The sequence below is a fragment of the Sinohyriopsis cumingii genome, chromosome 18 (genome assembly GCF_028554795.1).
Source record: "Sinohyriopsis cumingii isolate HCF-2022 chromosome 18, ASM2855479v2, whole genome shotgun sequence".
Lineage (NCBI taxonomy): Eukaryota > Metazoa > Mollusca > Bivalvia > Unionida > Unionidae > Sinohyriopsis > Sinohyriopsis cumingii.
Window position 1 is genome coordinate 2,033,610 of NC_142978.1, and position 17,001 is coordinate 2,050,610.

Below are 17,001 nucleotides of genomic sequence, written 5' to 3' on the forward strand. Positions count from 1 at the left end.
GTAACTAAAATCAATTAATTAAATTAAAAGTAATGAAAAAACAAAATTATTAATGGGAGTCATGCCACATGAGTGACCACAGTATACTGAAGGGTCTCATATTGAGGGAACACTGTAAATACTCACATTTCATATTATTATTAGATATTACAACTATATTTTTACAAAATTTGCTACCTCTACAACCTGTATATACAGGCCACCTGTACACACAAGATCAAGTTTGACTGGTCCCATTTATGCATGAATAAATAAATATATACATGGTGTAGACAAACTTAAGATTAAAAGGAGAGATGGCTGATGTTGAGTGCATACAATGATTCATGCACAGACAAGTAGATATAATGGTACTGAACGTAAAGATGGATTACAGCATGTGATGCATATGATAACCACTCTTCAATCCAGATCAAACTTCTCTTAGATAACCCAAGCATTTAACAGCACCTGTAACTTAAAGTAAAAGCACATAACATATAGTCACTTGATTTCCATACCCACAGTTTAAAAGCGTCTAGGCCATCATGTCATGATTTTGATACCCTCTTTGATTTGCAACCACATATCAATTTTCAAAAGAGTAGATATGCAGAGTCAAAGGTATTGAGGTCAAAGGTACTGAAAGTATAATTAACAGATAGCTAAAAGAATCAAAGTTCCTCAGGAATGAGTTAGTGAAATTTTCCATTAGTTTTTCAGAAAATCTATTCCCACTTAGGTCATATGGGTATTTCTATATTAAGGGGATTTGGGAAACAATTATTCATTCCTGTTTCATATCAGACTTTTAGAATCTATGAACAGAGTTTGCAGTTGTGATTAGATATAATCTGAGAGGAAATATTTATTTAAATTATTCATTTGAGTTACAAAGTGCTCATTAGCTTTTTGGACTAAAACACTACTTTGGGATTATTGAGAACTCATTCAAAGACATTCTGGATTACATCATTGTGATACATCAGGACATTCAAGACTACTGGATTCATTTGGAACACTCTACAATTTCGGACTTTGGACATGATATTTAGGATTATTTAGGATTTAATTTCCAATACTATGTCATTTAAAGGACAAGATGGGATAAGGGCCAATTTTTGCCACCAATAGAGTCTCATAAAACTTGTATAGATAAAAGAGGTCCCTGTCTCTTCCTAAAATATGTATTTAATTCTAATCTTAGATCACTTTCAATAAAGAAAATTGACTATTAAAAGCCACTGGTTTTCTTCTCTGTTGTGGAACCTATGTTTATAGTTTTGAGTTCTTCATTAGAAATGTTTAACAGATGGAAAGTAATGTTCACACAGTATCTGATTCTAGAACAATCTAGACCATGTCTTGTTTACAGTTAGGCTGGAATTTTCTATTCAAATGATTTATTGGAATGAGTGAAAATGTGCATAAATTGGGATTTAGGAAAACAAATAATTCCTGTTTGAGATCAGTCTGTCAGATATAATTTGAGAAGAATTATGTTTTTAATATATTCACTGGAACTACTATAGTGTCCATTGCCTTTCGGATTTATATACACTGCTTTTAATTATTGTGTTTCAAAGACATTCTGGATTGCATCATTGTGTTACATCATGACATTCAGGGCCCCGAGTGGCAGAGTGGTCTAAAGCGCTCTCCGTTACGGATCACTGCCATCTCACCTCTGTCTGCGTGGGTTCGAGTCTCGGATTCAGCCAATGTGGGTATGTGAGAAAGCTTGCCAGTAGCTTCTTGTGGGTCGATGGTTCTTTCCAGGGGTTTCCCCGGGTTCTTCCTCCACCATTAATACTGGCCGTCATGTATAGCCTATCGTGTGCTGAAAAATGGTGTTAAACCCTAAAACAACAACAACATCATGACATTCAAGACTAATGGCATTTGGAACATTCTATATTTTTGGACTTATCAAAGGACATTTATAATTATTTGGGATTTAATCCACAATACTGTAAGTATCTCCAGAACTTTTGAGTTTGTATTGTTGAGAGATAGTTATAATTCAACTTAAATTGTTGGCTTAACTTCTTGTTACATAATTTAAGACTTAGAGTTATAACAATAGACTGCAGGCTTGCAAAGGCCACACCAAAATCCACATTGGAATAAACAAAAGTAAAGAAAAAAGACCTTACAAGTAGACACACAATCATTAATTCTTTTTAAAGATATTACACTCAGAAGACTTCAGATACAATGACTATGTGATATTTCTAAATTACAGCACCCTAACAGTGACAATCCGCATATGAAATGTGTTTTAAAAAAATTAAAATGTCCCCATTTTCATACGAATAGTCATTATTTTGACAAAATACCAAATCTGAAGCATGATGTATATGGTATAATGTAAAACGGTGCTTCCCCAAAATAGTTCTAAAATTTTGGAATTTGTTATGATTAATGTAGCACTGCAGCTGTTAATCACAATGGCAATGAATGAAGAAAATCCAAGCAAATTAACAGTGTTTGCCTTAAAAATATATATAATAAAAGAAAATCTATGTTTATCAAGTAGATTTATGGGTATATTTCAATCATGACAATACGTTTCCACTTTGGAAATATTTCCATTTATCTATTTTAAAAAATATAGATATCCTGTATATCTCAGTAAAGATATGCATAAAGGTAGTGAAGAAAAAATATCCCAGGATTGTTATGGCAGGTTTATGAACAACAGAGTTGTAGTGATTGCCGAGTTTCGCTTTCATTTTGTTGCGAAATTGTGGCTTCTGTGGTTATGTAGGGCAGATCAAGTATCCAAGAAGACATTAGACCTGAATGATGACTCAGATGTAAATTTTTCATAAATTGACAGTTACTGGTGAATTCAACAAAATACTTTTCAATTCTTGCCTGATATGACTCATTTTTTTATTATGTCATCAATAAATCTGCACCAGTTTAGAAGTACATAGGGTACTTCATTGAGAAGCTTTTGCTTGAATCTTCTCATGAAAATATTAGCATACAAAGGTGCCACTTTAATGTCCATTGCAGTTCCATTAACTTGTAGGAAATGTTCACTGTAGAATAAAAAAATGTTTAAACTATAGACTTGTGTTAAAAGTTTGACCAAACAGTAAGACAGTAGACTAAGTCAACCATCCCATGCTTCTTTGCTCATTGTGAGACCTTCTTTATGTGGGATGCTAGTGTAAAAGGAACAGACATCCACCATGACAAGGAGAGTGTTATCTGGAATGTTAGTTTTTGTTATTATCACAAGGCAGGCAGTCATATCTTGGATGTATGATGGCAGTTTTTCTGTGAAAGGCCAAAGGTGATGACCATCAAATTAAGAAATCATGTCAGTGGGATGTTGTTTCCATGTCACTGTTGATCCTTCAAGCTCAAAAATGACCGTGACATAAATCGTTTGGTTTCATTTATTCATGAAAACAGCTGGAAACTAAACTGGTTATCTCCATAAATGAGTGTTCTCTCCTGGTTCCCTTCATGTATTTTGGGAAGCAGCTAAATTCACGCTGGTTTAGCATCGACCAGTAGGTGTTTAGCCATTGTTCAACACATCTTTGAATGTTGACACACAATTTCAGCAGGTTCATTTAATGGCACATTACCAGAAATGGGTACTATGAAAATTTTTGTACCTTGCTACAGGTATTTCTGACCATACCATGGTATACTATAATTACAATAAGGACTAACTATTCAATTTTTAGGAGCAGGGCCAGACACTTTTTTGTTTAATTTCCAGTCAATAGCTGGAAAAATATTTTGCTCTCACTTATAGCAAAATAACAACATATTACTGCAAAAAATGAATTATCTTGACATTAAAGGAAAATATTTCATCTAAACAAAAATCACAGCCCCTCCCTCCAAAAATAACAATTAAATTGTCATACCCAAAAGTAGATGAACTGGCTATATGTACAATACATTTTCTATACATTGCAATGTCAGTTTAAATAAAGTGGGATGATTAAGCCTAAACTACAGCTGACACTGAGAAAGATATTGTAATGACATTAGAGAACCTACAGATAAAAAATAGGAGTGTTGATACTGAAGCCTACAATTCTCTATTATGTGAGGGGAAAATTTGAGTGGGATGCCAACACCCAGGCAAGACATTTATCAGACAGAACCAGTAAACATAAAATACACTTACTCAACAAACTAGAAAATATTTAGTGGACTCGAGAAATTACATAAAGTTCTGACAGAAAACAAGTGGACTCCTAAAAATCATAGGATGATTGTCTTACTAAGAATAAATTTACTTAACATATTCACATACTTTATTAAAATAACTTAAAACATGACATGTTTTATTTAATTCAAAATCTTTCTTAAAGTTGGATTTGGCCTGAATACTTTTTACATCGTTCCAGTGGCCACCTCAACGGCATATGTCACACATGTCCACAATGTAATTAAAGGATCCTAAATATAATTGCATTTGTAATATTCAATATTAAACGACATGCTGGTGCAGTAAAAATGTACCATGGTACGTACCACCTGAAAAAATATGGCAACAAACTGTTATACCAGTAATGCCTCACACCTCTAGTCATGACTAAGTTTCTCATGAAATCTCTCTTCCAAAAGTCGCCTGTTCACCTTAGTTATTTTTTTCAGAGGCATTTATGACAGCAATAGTGGTATCCTGTTATTTCCACAGGGTTAAATAGTTCTTTTTTGCAATGGTTCTATTCATGCAAATTAACATTATTTTCCATTTTGGACAAGAATGTCTCTAGTGGAAAACTCTAGATGTATTTTTTCAATTCGAGCACACTATATGTTTTGAGAAGGGAACTATATATATAAAAAAAAATTAAACATGTATATCCATCGGCAACCAGCTCTGAATATCTGGTTGACCAGCTGATTTTTCTATATTACTGCAGTTGCCTCCAAGATTGCTATAAACAAAATTACTAAAAAACTTTTGTTATATATATCTGTATTTAGTTCTACCTGTGCAGTTCTTTAACTCACCATCCTGCTAACTCAAAGTCTTACATCACCATCAATCCCACTAACTTATTTCATCTATTCAATTCAGCAAATAATAATCAAAACCATTTCCTGTTATAAATGGTGTGTTCTTGTCCATCAATTTTCTATTTAGTTAGCTAAATCTGACCAGAAATTTGTCGTTAATAATGTTCATTTGTGATTACATCACTAAGATTCACACAGTTGTTGATTCAATACCATTATTCGTGTGTATAAACTTGAAAGTGACTTGTACACTTACCAACTGGGGTTAGCCAATAAGTCAAATGAGTATACAAGAACAACTGTGACCGATCTGCTTTGATAAACTTACCCTATTCCTTTAGCTTAAGTTAGCCAATAGAAATAACTGCCACATGCTCTACAGTGCATGCCCATTTCAATAGACCAATGAGAAAGCATAATACAAGATCATAAGCATCCAGGGTTGCATGTCAAATATGAAAGATACCACTAAGGGCTGTTCCAGTAAAACATATACCCCCCGGGGGGAAGGCACTTTCAAATTCAACCAACCCACAATAGAACCAATTTAAAAAAGTTATGATCCACCATCAGATATGTTTTAGTCGAAAAACACTGCCCCCTACAGAAAGAAGCATATTTCTGGCTATGGGTTAGAAAAACAATGCCCCCTACAGAAGCATATTTTTTGGGACATAATTTCTGGCTGTGAATTGGTGGGCAGCAGAAGTGATTTAATTTTAGGTTGGGGACAGAAGCGATTTAAATGACAGCTGGCTGGAGGTAATCTACTGAATACTTATAAATCATATAATCTACTGCATATTTTTATTTTTATTCATTCATTATAATCTATCTTTTGTCCTTTTGTTTGTCTGTCAACCATGTACGTCTCTGATACTGTGAAATCACAAATTTTCATGGTTTATTATTTGCAGATGTCATTGATCAGACCCTTAATACCTACTAATTTATTGTAGGTGTCATTGATCAGACCCTTAATACCTACTAATTTATTGTATATGTCATTGATCAGACCCTTAATACCTACTAATTTATTGCCGATGTCATTGATCAGACCCTTAATACCTACTAATTTATTGTAGATGTCATTGATCAGACCCTTAATACCTACTCATTTGTTGTCGATGTCACTGATCAGACAATTAATACCTACTAATTTATTGTATATGTCATTAATCAAACAATTAATACCTACTAATTTATTGTAGATGTCATTGATCAGACAATTAATACCTACTAATTTATTGTAGATGTCAGTGATCAGGCCCTTAATACCTACTAATTTATTGTAGATGTCATTGATCAGACCCTTAATACCTACTAATTTTTTGTAGATGTCATTAATCAGACCCTTAATACCTACTAATTTATTGTAGATGTCATTGATCAGACCCTTAATACCTACTAATTTTTTGTAGATGTCATTAATCAGACCCTTAATACCTACTAATTTTTTGTAGATGTCATTGATCAGACCCTTAATACCTACTAATTTTTTGTAGATGTCATTGATCAGACCCTTAATACCTACTAATTTATTATAGTTGTCATCGATCAGACCCTTAATACCTACTAATTTTTTGTAGATGTCATTGATCAGACAATTAATACCTACTAATTTATTGCCGATGTCATTGATCTGACAATTAATACCTACTAATTTATTGTAGATGTCATTGATCTGACAATTAATACCTACTAATTTATTGTAGATGTCATTGATCAGACAATTAATACCTACTAATTTATTGTAGATGTCATTGATCTGACAATTAATACCTACTAATTTATTGTAGATGTCATTGATCTGACAATTAATACCTACTAATTTATTGTAGATGTCATTGATCTGACAATTAATACCTACTAATTTATTGTAGATGTCATTGATCTGACAATTAATACCTACTAATTTATTGTAGATGTCATTGATCAGACAATTAATACCTACTAATTTAATGTCCATGAATATAGATTTTATAATAGGGATTTCTATTCTAATACAGAAATCATGAATTTGTATCCTTCCTAAACTGTGTGTTTACTAAAGTGATCACTATGTTTTGCTATTTTTATTTGTTCCCAGGCATGCTGCTTTTGATCTGAATAATAGATAAATCTTGCCTTGCTTTAAATGTGTGGTCAGATGTTATGATTCCTTGTTATTTTTTTCAACAAATGTTTTGATAAACTTATAATACATGATTTGTCAGACAAAAACATTAATGCCTGTGGAAGTGATGTCGCATATTTTCTGCAAACTAATACATTATTTCATTTCTTGCAAGAACATATATTTCAGTTACTGACATCTTTATTGTTATGTCTTGCTGCAAGATTAACATAAGTTTAAAGAAAAAAGAAATATAGCAAGTTAAACATTTTTTATATCATAAATTAATTTTTTTAAATGGATGAAAGTCAAGAAATCATTTTTTCCCAGAGTACTCGTAAAATCAAAGTCACTGCAGTTAACTGTATTGTCAGCAGCATCATCATCACTGATGGCCTTGCAGTAATATTCCTGGGTTTGTCTCGACTTTCATCAATATTTGTGAAATTCCAGGATTTTTCACGGTCGGGATTTTTTAAAATCATTTCCCCCAACTTTTTCCTGATAGCGTGGGAACCTTGTAGTCCATCATTTTTGCAAGAGCTGTATGAGTTTATCAATTTTGACTAGTAATTTTTGTAGACCTTTGAATATCATCAATAATGCCTTTCTGACAGTTACCTAAGTTATCAGTTTGTACAAATGGATTTTTCATGGTGAGCATATGAGATGGAGAAGTCTTGAGCAATTGTGCATCACATGCTGCTGAAAAGTTTACATTTTAGCTCACTTCAAGTTTCTCTAACAATGTCCATTGTTCTAACCAGAACTGTTCTTATTTATTCAAGCTATATTCACCAATACCTGGAAATGTGCATGTGTAATAAATATTTTTAGCAAAGTATGAGAATGCATTAATGTTTTTTAATGATGCATTTGAAATGAGCAACAACCAGAATCAACAAACCAAGAAATAAAATTATTCACATCTCTGAGGCAGAAGCAATGTATAATCATAATCTGCCGAAAGATTTTTTAATTTTTAAATTTGCCAATTTTTTTCTCCAACCATACTGATTCACTGGACATAATCACCAGAATGGACAGGAACAGACCAGAACAGATATAACCAGAAGGTTAAAATCCATTTGATACATCTTTTAAGTAGCTAAATTCACAATGGTTTAGTTAACTGTACACCCATTATTGTCTTCCCTTCGATGTAATTTCTTACTGAACCTAAGAAAATAATGTTGCACTCATAAAAAAGAGGCACACTTCTACTCATTATTGTTGTTATTATACTTTTCCATTCCAGCCTGTTCTTATGATCTTGCCCCCCCCCAATGTATGTCTTGTTTATGATATGTTTCTAGTTTGTCACTTACTTTTCCTGCTACTATGCTAATTGTTTGTGAATATGTATATCACTGACATTTACATTTCTGGATGTATTCTGCTTGGATTCCATGTTTCTGCACAAACTCGAAAGAGTTCAGGACTTGCTGTACTAATTCAATTCCCACTGTAGACCTGTGCAAACACCACGATATTAAAATTCAGTATCTTAAAATTTCCAAGTGCTCATGATCACATTTGTATCAGTATAGACACATTTACGACAACAGCTTTTGTGAAAAGAAAACCACAACATCCGCACCATTTTCTGGATCTAAACAAGTTTGAAATGTGTGCTTTCCACACTACACCAAAGAGTCAGGTGCTGATTTCAGTAACGAGTCTTCCAAGCTCAAGTCCATAAAGGGATGGAAATTATGTTAATAAAACAATGTTCCTGACTTTTTTCAGTCACAAGTAGGACAAGCTCTTAAAGATTTTTTGAAACCATAATCTTACTTTCATTATCAACTAATCTGGGATAGTCAAACCCATATATACTCTATTTTGTCTTCACTGATTTATAGCATGGTTTTCAACAACTCTCAATGGTTGTATGCCTTTTTCGACCATGCTGACTGGACACACTATAAGATAATGTTCAAGTAACAGAAATACCATGGGATAACAAGAGACCAATAAAATAAATTAAAATGGTCAAGTTATCTCTCCTGCAGGGACGCTGCCAGGATTTCAGGATTTAATCTATGTTTTGTGTGTATGTGCAATCTCTGATGAGGAGGTGGTGGCAGGAGGAAAAGGCATTGTTCCTTATCTCCATAACACTTAAATATCTGTCACTCTTTCTTACTGTTCCACTCTCTTAAAGCTCAAGAGATATCAAAATACTCAAAAAGATGTTATCTCTAGCTGTATAGCAATTGTTACTGTGATGTCATTGGGCATGGTCACATGGTTGTGGTAGGGTCTTGCTCAGGATGGCAGAAAGACCACAGGCTTACTCCATATTTGACAGCTAATTACGATGTTGTCAAAAGAATTAAAACTTTTCTAACAATTCAGTTGGACTCTTATGTACTTGATTCATGGTCAATGAACAGGTTCTAAAATTGATGTGTTTATTTTGGAGCCATGTTCCTCCATCACATTCAAGATCTGAATATACCAAAGGTGAAATAAGTACAGTTGCATCCTAAATTACTATCATGTTGACTTCAAATGTTATTTTATGTAAGATTATAATGTCAGAACTCATAGCTTCAGTGATTTTTGGGTTAAAAAATGCATTTATTCTCAAACAACTCAATTTGGTGCAGATTACATTGTTTTTAATGATACTGTAAGAATTCTTGATATCTAAAAATTGCACAAGAAATGAACATCAGATCAGGAAATTAATACCACTTGGAAAATATTGATTGGAATATGCAGAAATAATGATATTATTATTTAAATGGAATATGTGGTGACAACACAAGTGCTGGTTCTACAACTTTGTGAAATATATCTTGTACAACTAATCTGCTGTTTCTAAAAAAATCTCTGTAAAATGACAATAATTTGTGCATACATGAAGTTGATCCACTTTGTCCCTTGTTAATTAATAGGTTTGGATTTTACAACACAACTAAGCATATTTTACCTTTTGACAATAATACATGATCACAAACATTTAGATTGCAAGAAAATAGAAGTTACAATTTTATTAAAAGTATTGGTACCAGTAAAACTAAAGGAGATGGTAAAAAAAACCAGGACAAACAGACAGGAGTGTAGTAAACAATGCATATATCAGAATGACATCGTCTTTTTTCATAAATTTCATCATTGGTTAATGACACAGCTTCAACATGTTGTGTACTAGATAAAAGTAATCCAATTTGTAATACAAATACCAAATGATGGCTTGGAACTCACTGCCAAAATGTCTGCAGAAAATATCACCATGCTCAAAATATACATTGGAATAACCAAACATAAACAGGATAAATTTTATCCATCTTGTTTTGAGTTTGCACAGATCAGTCAGTCCCTTATGTTTAATGTCATTTAATTTTTGCACATAGAGAGCATGTACATCATTTGGTAATACATCTGCATGATATGAATGGTAGTCTCTCTATTCTTTTGTTGCCATAGTGATTCTGTCAACTAGAGATATACATACACTTAATTATGTTGATTCTCTGATGAACCTAGTCCAATAATGTAAGACATATCACAAGTTATTTCTGTTTTAGTGCTGTCCTACTACCCAAATAACAGGCTTGTATGTCAGTTGACATCGGAACGTGTAATCAAAGTTTCAGAAATATCTCACACACTTGGCAGCCCATATCAACACTCTTCCACAAATTGATATGTAATTAATATACTTATTGTGCTGTTTTTATTCTGGTGGAATCAAAATCTGACACTAGCAAATGGACACATTCTCGTGTTCTGTTGACATACCTTTGAATTTATTGAATGTGATGATAGTTGAGGTATGCGGAAGTATGTTCAAGTAGGTTCATGTGGGGGATATGTTTCTTGAACGAAATGAAACACTACTTAAAGTTCCAATATGCATAATATTTGTTTATTCATTTCATTAAAGAATAATAATTCAACTTAACCTGGTTTTGGCATTCCTGGCATTCATCACTTTCCAGTCAACTGAAATGTAGGCCAACGAAACTTGAAAACAGGTCCACTTCTTTTGTGAGAATTTGAATTTATTGGAGAAAAGACAACAGAGTAAGTAAAGTGTGTGTGTGTATGTGATTAGAATTTTTAACATAGCTTTAACAACTTTTCAGTCATATTGCTATGATGTCTGCAGTGTAGCAGTTTATAGTGATGTATAGCACCTAGTGAGGCGGCTGTTAGTACCATTTTTGTAAGTCTCTGGTATGACTTGGCCGGGGTTTGAACCCACGACCTCCCGCTTCTGAGGCAGATACTCTAACCACTAGGCCACCAGAGCGGTCTGAGTAAGTAATGTCTGCTGTTTATGGTTGTGCAATTTTCTGTTCTTTATGGTTGTGCAATTTTCAACATCTCACAGGCATTCTCTTGTTTTCACAAACATGAACTCTGCCAAAGTTTCACTTCCTTGAATCAGTGCTTTGCTGCCTCTCATGCCAGATTTTTTTGCTTCCATAATGCTGTATTAGGGTTTTAAGTCCAACATTCCCATAGTCTGCTTGTTCAGACATGGGTACCTTGAATATGCTCTTTTTAATTTGTTAAATCCTTATTTATTCAGTTTATCAGAATGCTCAACTTAAATTAGTGCAAAATCTGTCAGTGCTGAATGTCTGGAGAAAAGAAACTAAAATTGCACTGAACTTTTGAATTGGCAGTATTCATGACTGGTAGTTTCGAAATAACATTGCACAGTAGGTTAGGCCTGTCCATCCAACATATACATCGGACTCCCAATCTACATCCATTTCGGGCTCAAAATCACATACTGGTATTTCCAGTGACATCTGTCCAATGTCCAACAGACTGATATACATGAAATTCATTGTCAGCATGAACCATTCAAATTTAGTTTAAGAGTTATTCATGTTGAACCGAAGTATCCAGCTATTTTATCGTTTGTGTTTCAAGCACTGCAACACCGATACTGGCAGCGCGAATTATGTCGTGACATGCACTTTGAAAGTTGTTGTTGTTGTTGTTCTAGGGTTTAATGCCATTGTTCAGCACAAGATAGGCTATACATGGCAGCCAGTATAATTGGTGGAGGAAGAACCCTGGAAAACCCAGGGAAGAACCACCGACCCACGAGAAGCTACTGGCAGGCTTTCCCATGTACCCTTGCTAGCCGAGCCTTGGACTCAAACACATGCAGACAGATGTGAGATGCCAGTGATCTGGAATGGTGAGTGCTTTAGACCACTTGGGGCCCTCACTTTTGAAGTTAAAAGTTGAATAAAAACTGTCTACTGCACAAAGCACATGATTTATATCCGCGTCATTGACCTATTTTGCGGAATGCATATCACTGCTTTAAAAGTATGCTTATTCATACATATCTGGTGCACTCATGTGTACTGGCATCATTTCTGACACAATGTTTTATTCACTAGGAGGGGGTTTATTGCGATTTTCAATACATATCCTTTTTTTTCTGACAACCCCACCAGCTATTTCTCAATTTGTTAACACAACCACACAACAGCAGTGATTTTCCTAACCAACCTGCCACTGTCAGAATCAAAACAACCTAAAGAAGTTTTTTTGAAGTGCCATCCGGGGGGTGGGGTGAGATATATATATTTTACTGGAACAGCACTAATATATGTAGGTATGTAGACAAAAGACAAGCACTCACCAGCCTTATTTATTTAAGGGTTCACCCTAAGGGGCAAGTCATATGGACCTACTCAGTCAATAAGTTGCTGACACATGTGGATTACACTGACCTACTTTTATTAATCTTATGGCTATTTTTTTATTTTTCATTACCTTTCTCTATCTATTTTATGTTATTCTTGGTGGATTGGTCATGATATCCTCAGGGTTGGCACATATTAGAGAACTATTGCTCATTTTAGAAACAATAACTATGATTGGTTTGATTATATAACTTGCTATATTCCCTTACCAATGAGAAAACAACTATAGATTATAGGCATTCAGACAAAGATGAAAGATACCACTGATATATGTTGGAGTGTTGACAGAGATAATTTAATTATCAAAAATGCGTTGCTAGAGAATCCATAAATTCCCAGCATAATGTTTAACATGATCCTTTTTTAATAATAGTTTTTATCTGCCTGATTGGGATTTCACACTTCATTAATTATTGTTTTTTCTGGTCTCACTGGCAATGATTTTTTTACCTATGTATGCACATGCCTGCTAAGACAGGTTTCACTGTTTACTAAACTGAATTTAGACAGAATTTCCTAGTAATCTTTACTAACTTCTGGTGTGCTGTGATTCTTGTTAAACTGGGAGACTGAAAACGCCCTGATGTAGTCACCCATCTCCTCCCTCGTCTCTATGGCCATTTTCACCAGCCACTGCAGAAAAAAAATTACACACAGGCCTGAAATGACTACATATTTATTTATAATTGCAAGAGTTTCATGTAAGACTTCTTGATAGTAAACTGTTATATGATGTACCCTCCACATATAATAATAATAATAATAATAATAATAATAATAATAAAATAATAATAACAGGAAGACTGAACTATCGGTAGTTTACACCACTCCAAATTGTCTGATAAAAGACTGATGGACTTGTAAAAGAATTAATATGCAGGTAAGTTCATTCTTGCAAAGTAAACAGGGAAATGAAAGAAATTGTATTTTTTTCCAGACATGAATGGATGAATGATGAAAATACAAATGGACCAAAAACATTAAACAAGCTAGAACTGAAATGTGAATAGCAACTGGCATCTCTAGACCATTAGTCTAATGTGTACCAAGTTTCATATCAATTGGTACCTTTGGACTATTAGTCTAATGTGTACCAAGTTTCATATCAACTGGCACCTTTGGACTATTAGTCTAAAGTGTACCAAATTTCATAGCAACTGGCACCTTTAGACCATTAGTCTAATGTACCAAATTTCATAGCAACTGGCACCTTTAGACCATTAGTCTGATGTGTACCAAATATCATAGCAACTGGCAGCTCTAGACCATTAGTCTGATGTGTACCAACTTTCATAGCAACTGGCAGCTCTAGACCATTAGTCTGATATATGCACCAAGCTTCATATCAACTGGCACCTTTAAACTATTGGTCTAAAGTGTACCAAATATCACATCAACTGGCACCTTTAGACCATTAGTCTAATGTACCAAATTTCATAGCAACTGGCACCTTTAGACCATTAGTCTAATGTATACCAAATTTCATAGCAATTAATACCTTTAGACCATTAGTCTAATGTGTACCAAGTTTCATATCAACTGGCACCTTTGGACTATTAGTCTAATGTGTACCAAATATAGCAACTGGCATTTCTAGACCATTAGTCTAATGTGTACCAAATATCATAGCAACTGGCATTTCTAGACCATTAGTCTGATGTGTACCAAATATCATAGCAACTGGCATTTCTAGACCATTAGTCTGATGTGTACCAACTTTCATAGCAACTGGCAGCTCTAGACCATTAGTCTGATATATGCACCAAGCTTCATATCAACTGGCACCTTTAAACTATTAGTCTAAAGTGTACCAAATATCATATCAACTGGCACCTTTAGACTATTACTCTAAAGAGTACCAAATATCATAGCAACTGGCATTTCTAGACCATTAGTCTGATGTGTACCAAATTTCATAGCAACTGGCACCTCAAGACCATTAGTCTAATGTATACCAAATTTCATAGCACCTGGCACCTCTAGACCATTAGTGTAATGTATACCAAATTTCATAGCAACTGGCACCTTTAGACCATTAGTCTAATGTATACCAAATTTCATAGCAACTGGCAGGTTCAGACCATTAGTCTAATGTATACAAATTTCATAACAACTGGCAGGTTCAGACCATTAGTCTAATGTATACCAAATTTCATAGCAACTGGCACCTTTAAACCATTAGTCTAATGTATACCAAATTTCATAGCAACTGGCACCTTTAGACCATTAGTCTAATGTATACCAAATTTCATAGCAACTGGCACCTTTAGACCATTAGTCTGATATGTACCAAATTTCATAGCAACTGGCACCTTTAGACCATTAGTCTGATATGTACCAAATTTCATAGCAACTGGCACCTTTAGACCATTAGTCTAATGTATACCAAATTTCATAGCAACTGGCACCTTTAGACCATTAGTCTAATGTATACCAAATTTCACAGCAACTGGTGCATCTGGACCATTAGTCTAATGTATACCAGATTTCATAGCAACTGGCACCTTTAGACCTTAGTCTGATATGTACCAAATTTCATAGCAACTGGTGCATCTGGACCATTAGTCTGAGGTGTCAATGATGGATGGAGAATAAATTAAGAAAAATATTTAAATACTGAAAATGATGGACTGTGAACAGAAAAATGCAGCAATTAGTCTAATATATGTACCTTGCTTCATAATGGTATCTTTAATGGTTGTAGAGTTTTGTTCCACATATTAAAATGTGAATGATGGCTCACTAGTTTGTTTGATTTGGTGTTTTACAGCACAGCAACACATGTAGTGCCAAGGCTATTAAAGTAAAAGTAAATTGTTTTGCCCATGACATAAAATGATGTTCAACCCTGGCATATCTAATGGTAGGATCTGAACCTGCACCCTTTTGGTCATCAGTCTAGCATTCTAACCAGTAAGCCACCATGGTTTCTTGATGGCTGAATGAACTAATTAAACAACTGAAAATGTAAGGAAATATAAAAAATAAAGAACTGTGAAAATCAAAAGGTACAAATCACTATGACAATAACAACAATAATAATAATAATAATAATGTCTTTAATGCCAGATTACAAAATTAGTACAATATACAATGTAATGTTCCTCCTGACCCACAATTACATACTTATGTAATGAAAATTACACATGAACACACTTCATACAACAAGCAAAGTTCATGAATATTTGTCACCCACCAATTATGATGGGGTCCAAAAAGTTCACAAAAAAAAGAAATCTGACTGACTTGTAAGACAGCTGTAAAGATACAAGGTAGACATGTAAAGTGAAAGGAAAAGTGCAAAAAAAGGGGTATGAAAAGCTGATCAATGCCCTTGCTGATAAAATCATGACTGCAGTATATGTGATACTTTAGATGCCATCAAATTGAGAAACACAAGTGTACCATATTCATCCCCACACCTTGAACAGTTTTAATGATAGAAAGTTGAAAAAAAAAACCAAATAATACTGGTTTGTGACCTGACCTTTAAAATATAGTTATAAAACCTTCTGATCATGTCAAATAGTTACACTAAGTCTAATCTCTTCATCTTGAATAGCTCTAAAATTATTGTCATGTATATCTATATTACGTGTTTCAACTTTTATTCATGATTGTAGATCATTATGGTCATTCAGTAGATAACATACTAAATAGATAATTTTATCCATTTTGTACATTGTGGGTTTGCACTCTGGGATGAGGCCATTTTATTTACATAAACATGTTATTGTGACCTATTGACCTTGCAAGCTGTAGTAGAAATCTTGCTGATGAATTTGATATGATTTAAGTTTGGATCATGGGTTTCCCCCTTGGAAAACCAAGTGACCTAATTTCTGACTTATTCTCTGCTAAAGGGCCCGACCTTGTTGCCATATAGAAAATTCTGGAAATGATTATTTGACTCTCTAGTTTTGAAACTGCATCTTAATTTTTCATGTAAGGGATGTTTACCTAAAAATTAGTTATTCCTGACATAAATAAACATCAGCCTTACATGAGTCATTTCATTGTGTTCATTTAAGAGGATTTATCTATTTTAATCGTTCATTGAAATTACAAAGTGCTCATAAATTTCAGGATTAATTTTGGAATTGCTGTGAATACATTTAAAGACATTTTGAATTATATCATAGTGATATATCAAGGTTATTGGTACATCAACACAATAGACTGGACTTTATTTGTAACATAACCGAAACTCAT

General features: G+C 33.9%; 1 protein-coding gene across 2 annotated transcripts in view; it reads right to left on the reverse strand.

The window, feature by feature from the left end:
- The window catches only part of LOC149775961 (coiled-coil domain-containing protein 93-like), a 79,124-nt gene that overhangs the window by 46,250 nt on the left and 15,873 nt on the right, over positions 1-17,001 (reverse strand). For both annotated transcript variants that reach the window (XM_089940864.1, XM_089940863.1), the window contains exon 5: positions 13,324-13,422. In XM_089940864.1, the coding sequence (XP_089796990.1) occupies positions 13,324-13,422 (99 nt within the window). The remainder of the gene's footprint in view (positions 1-13,323; positions 13,423-17,001) is intronic.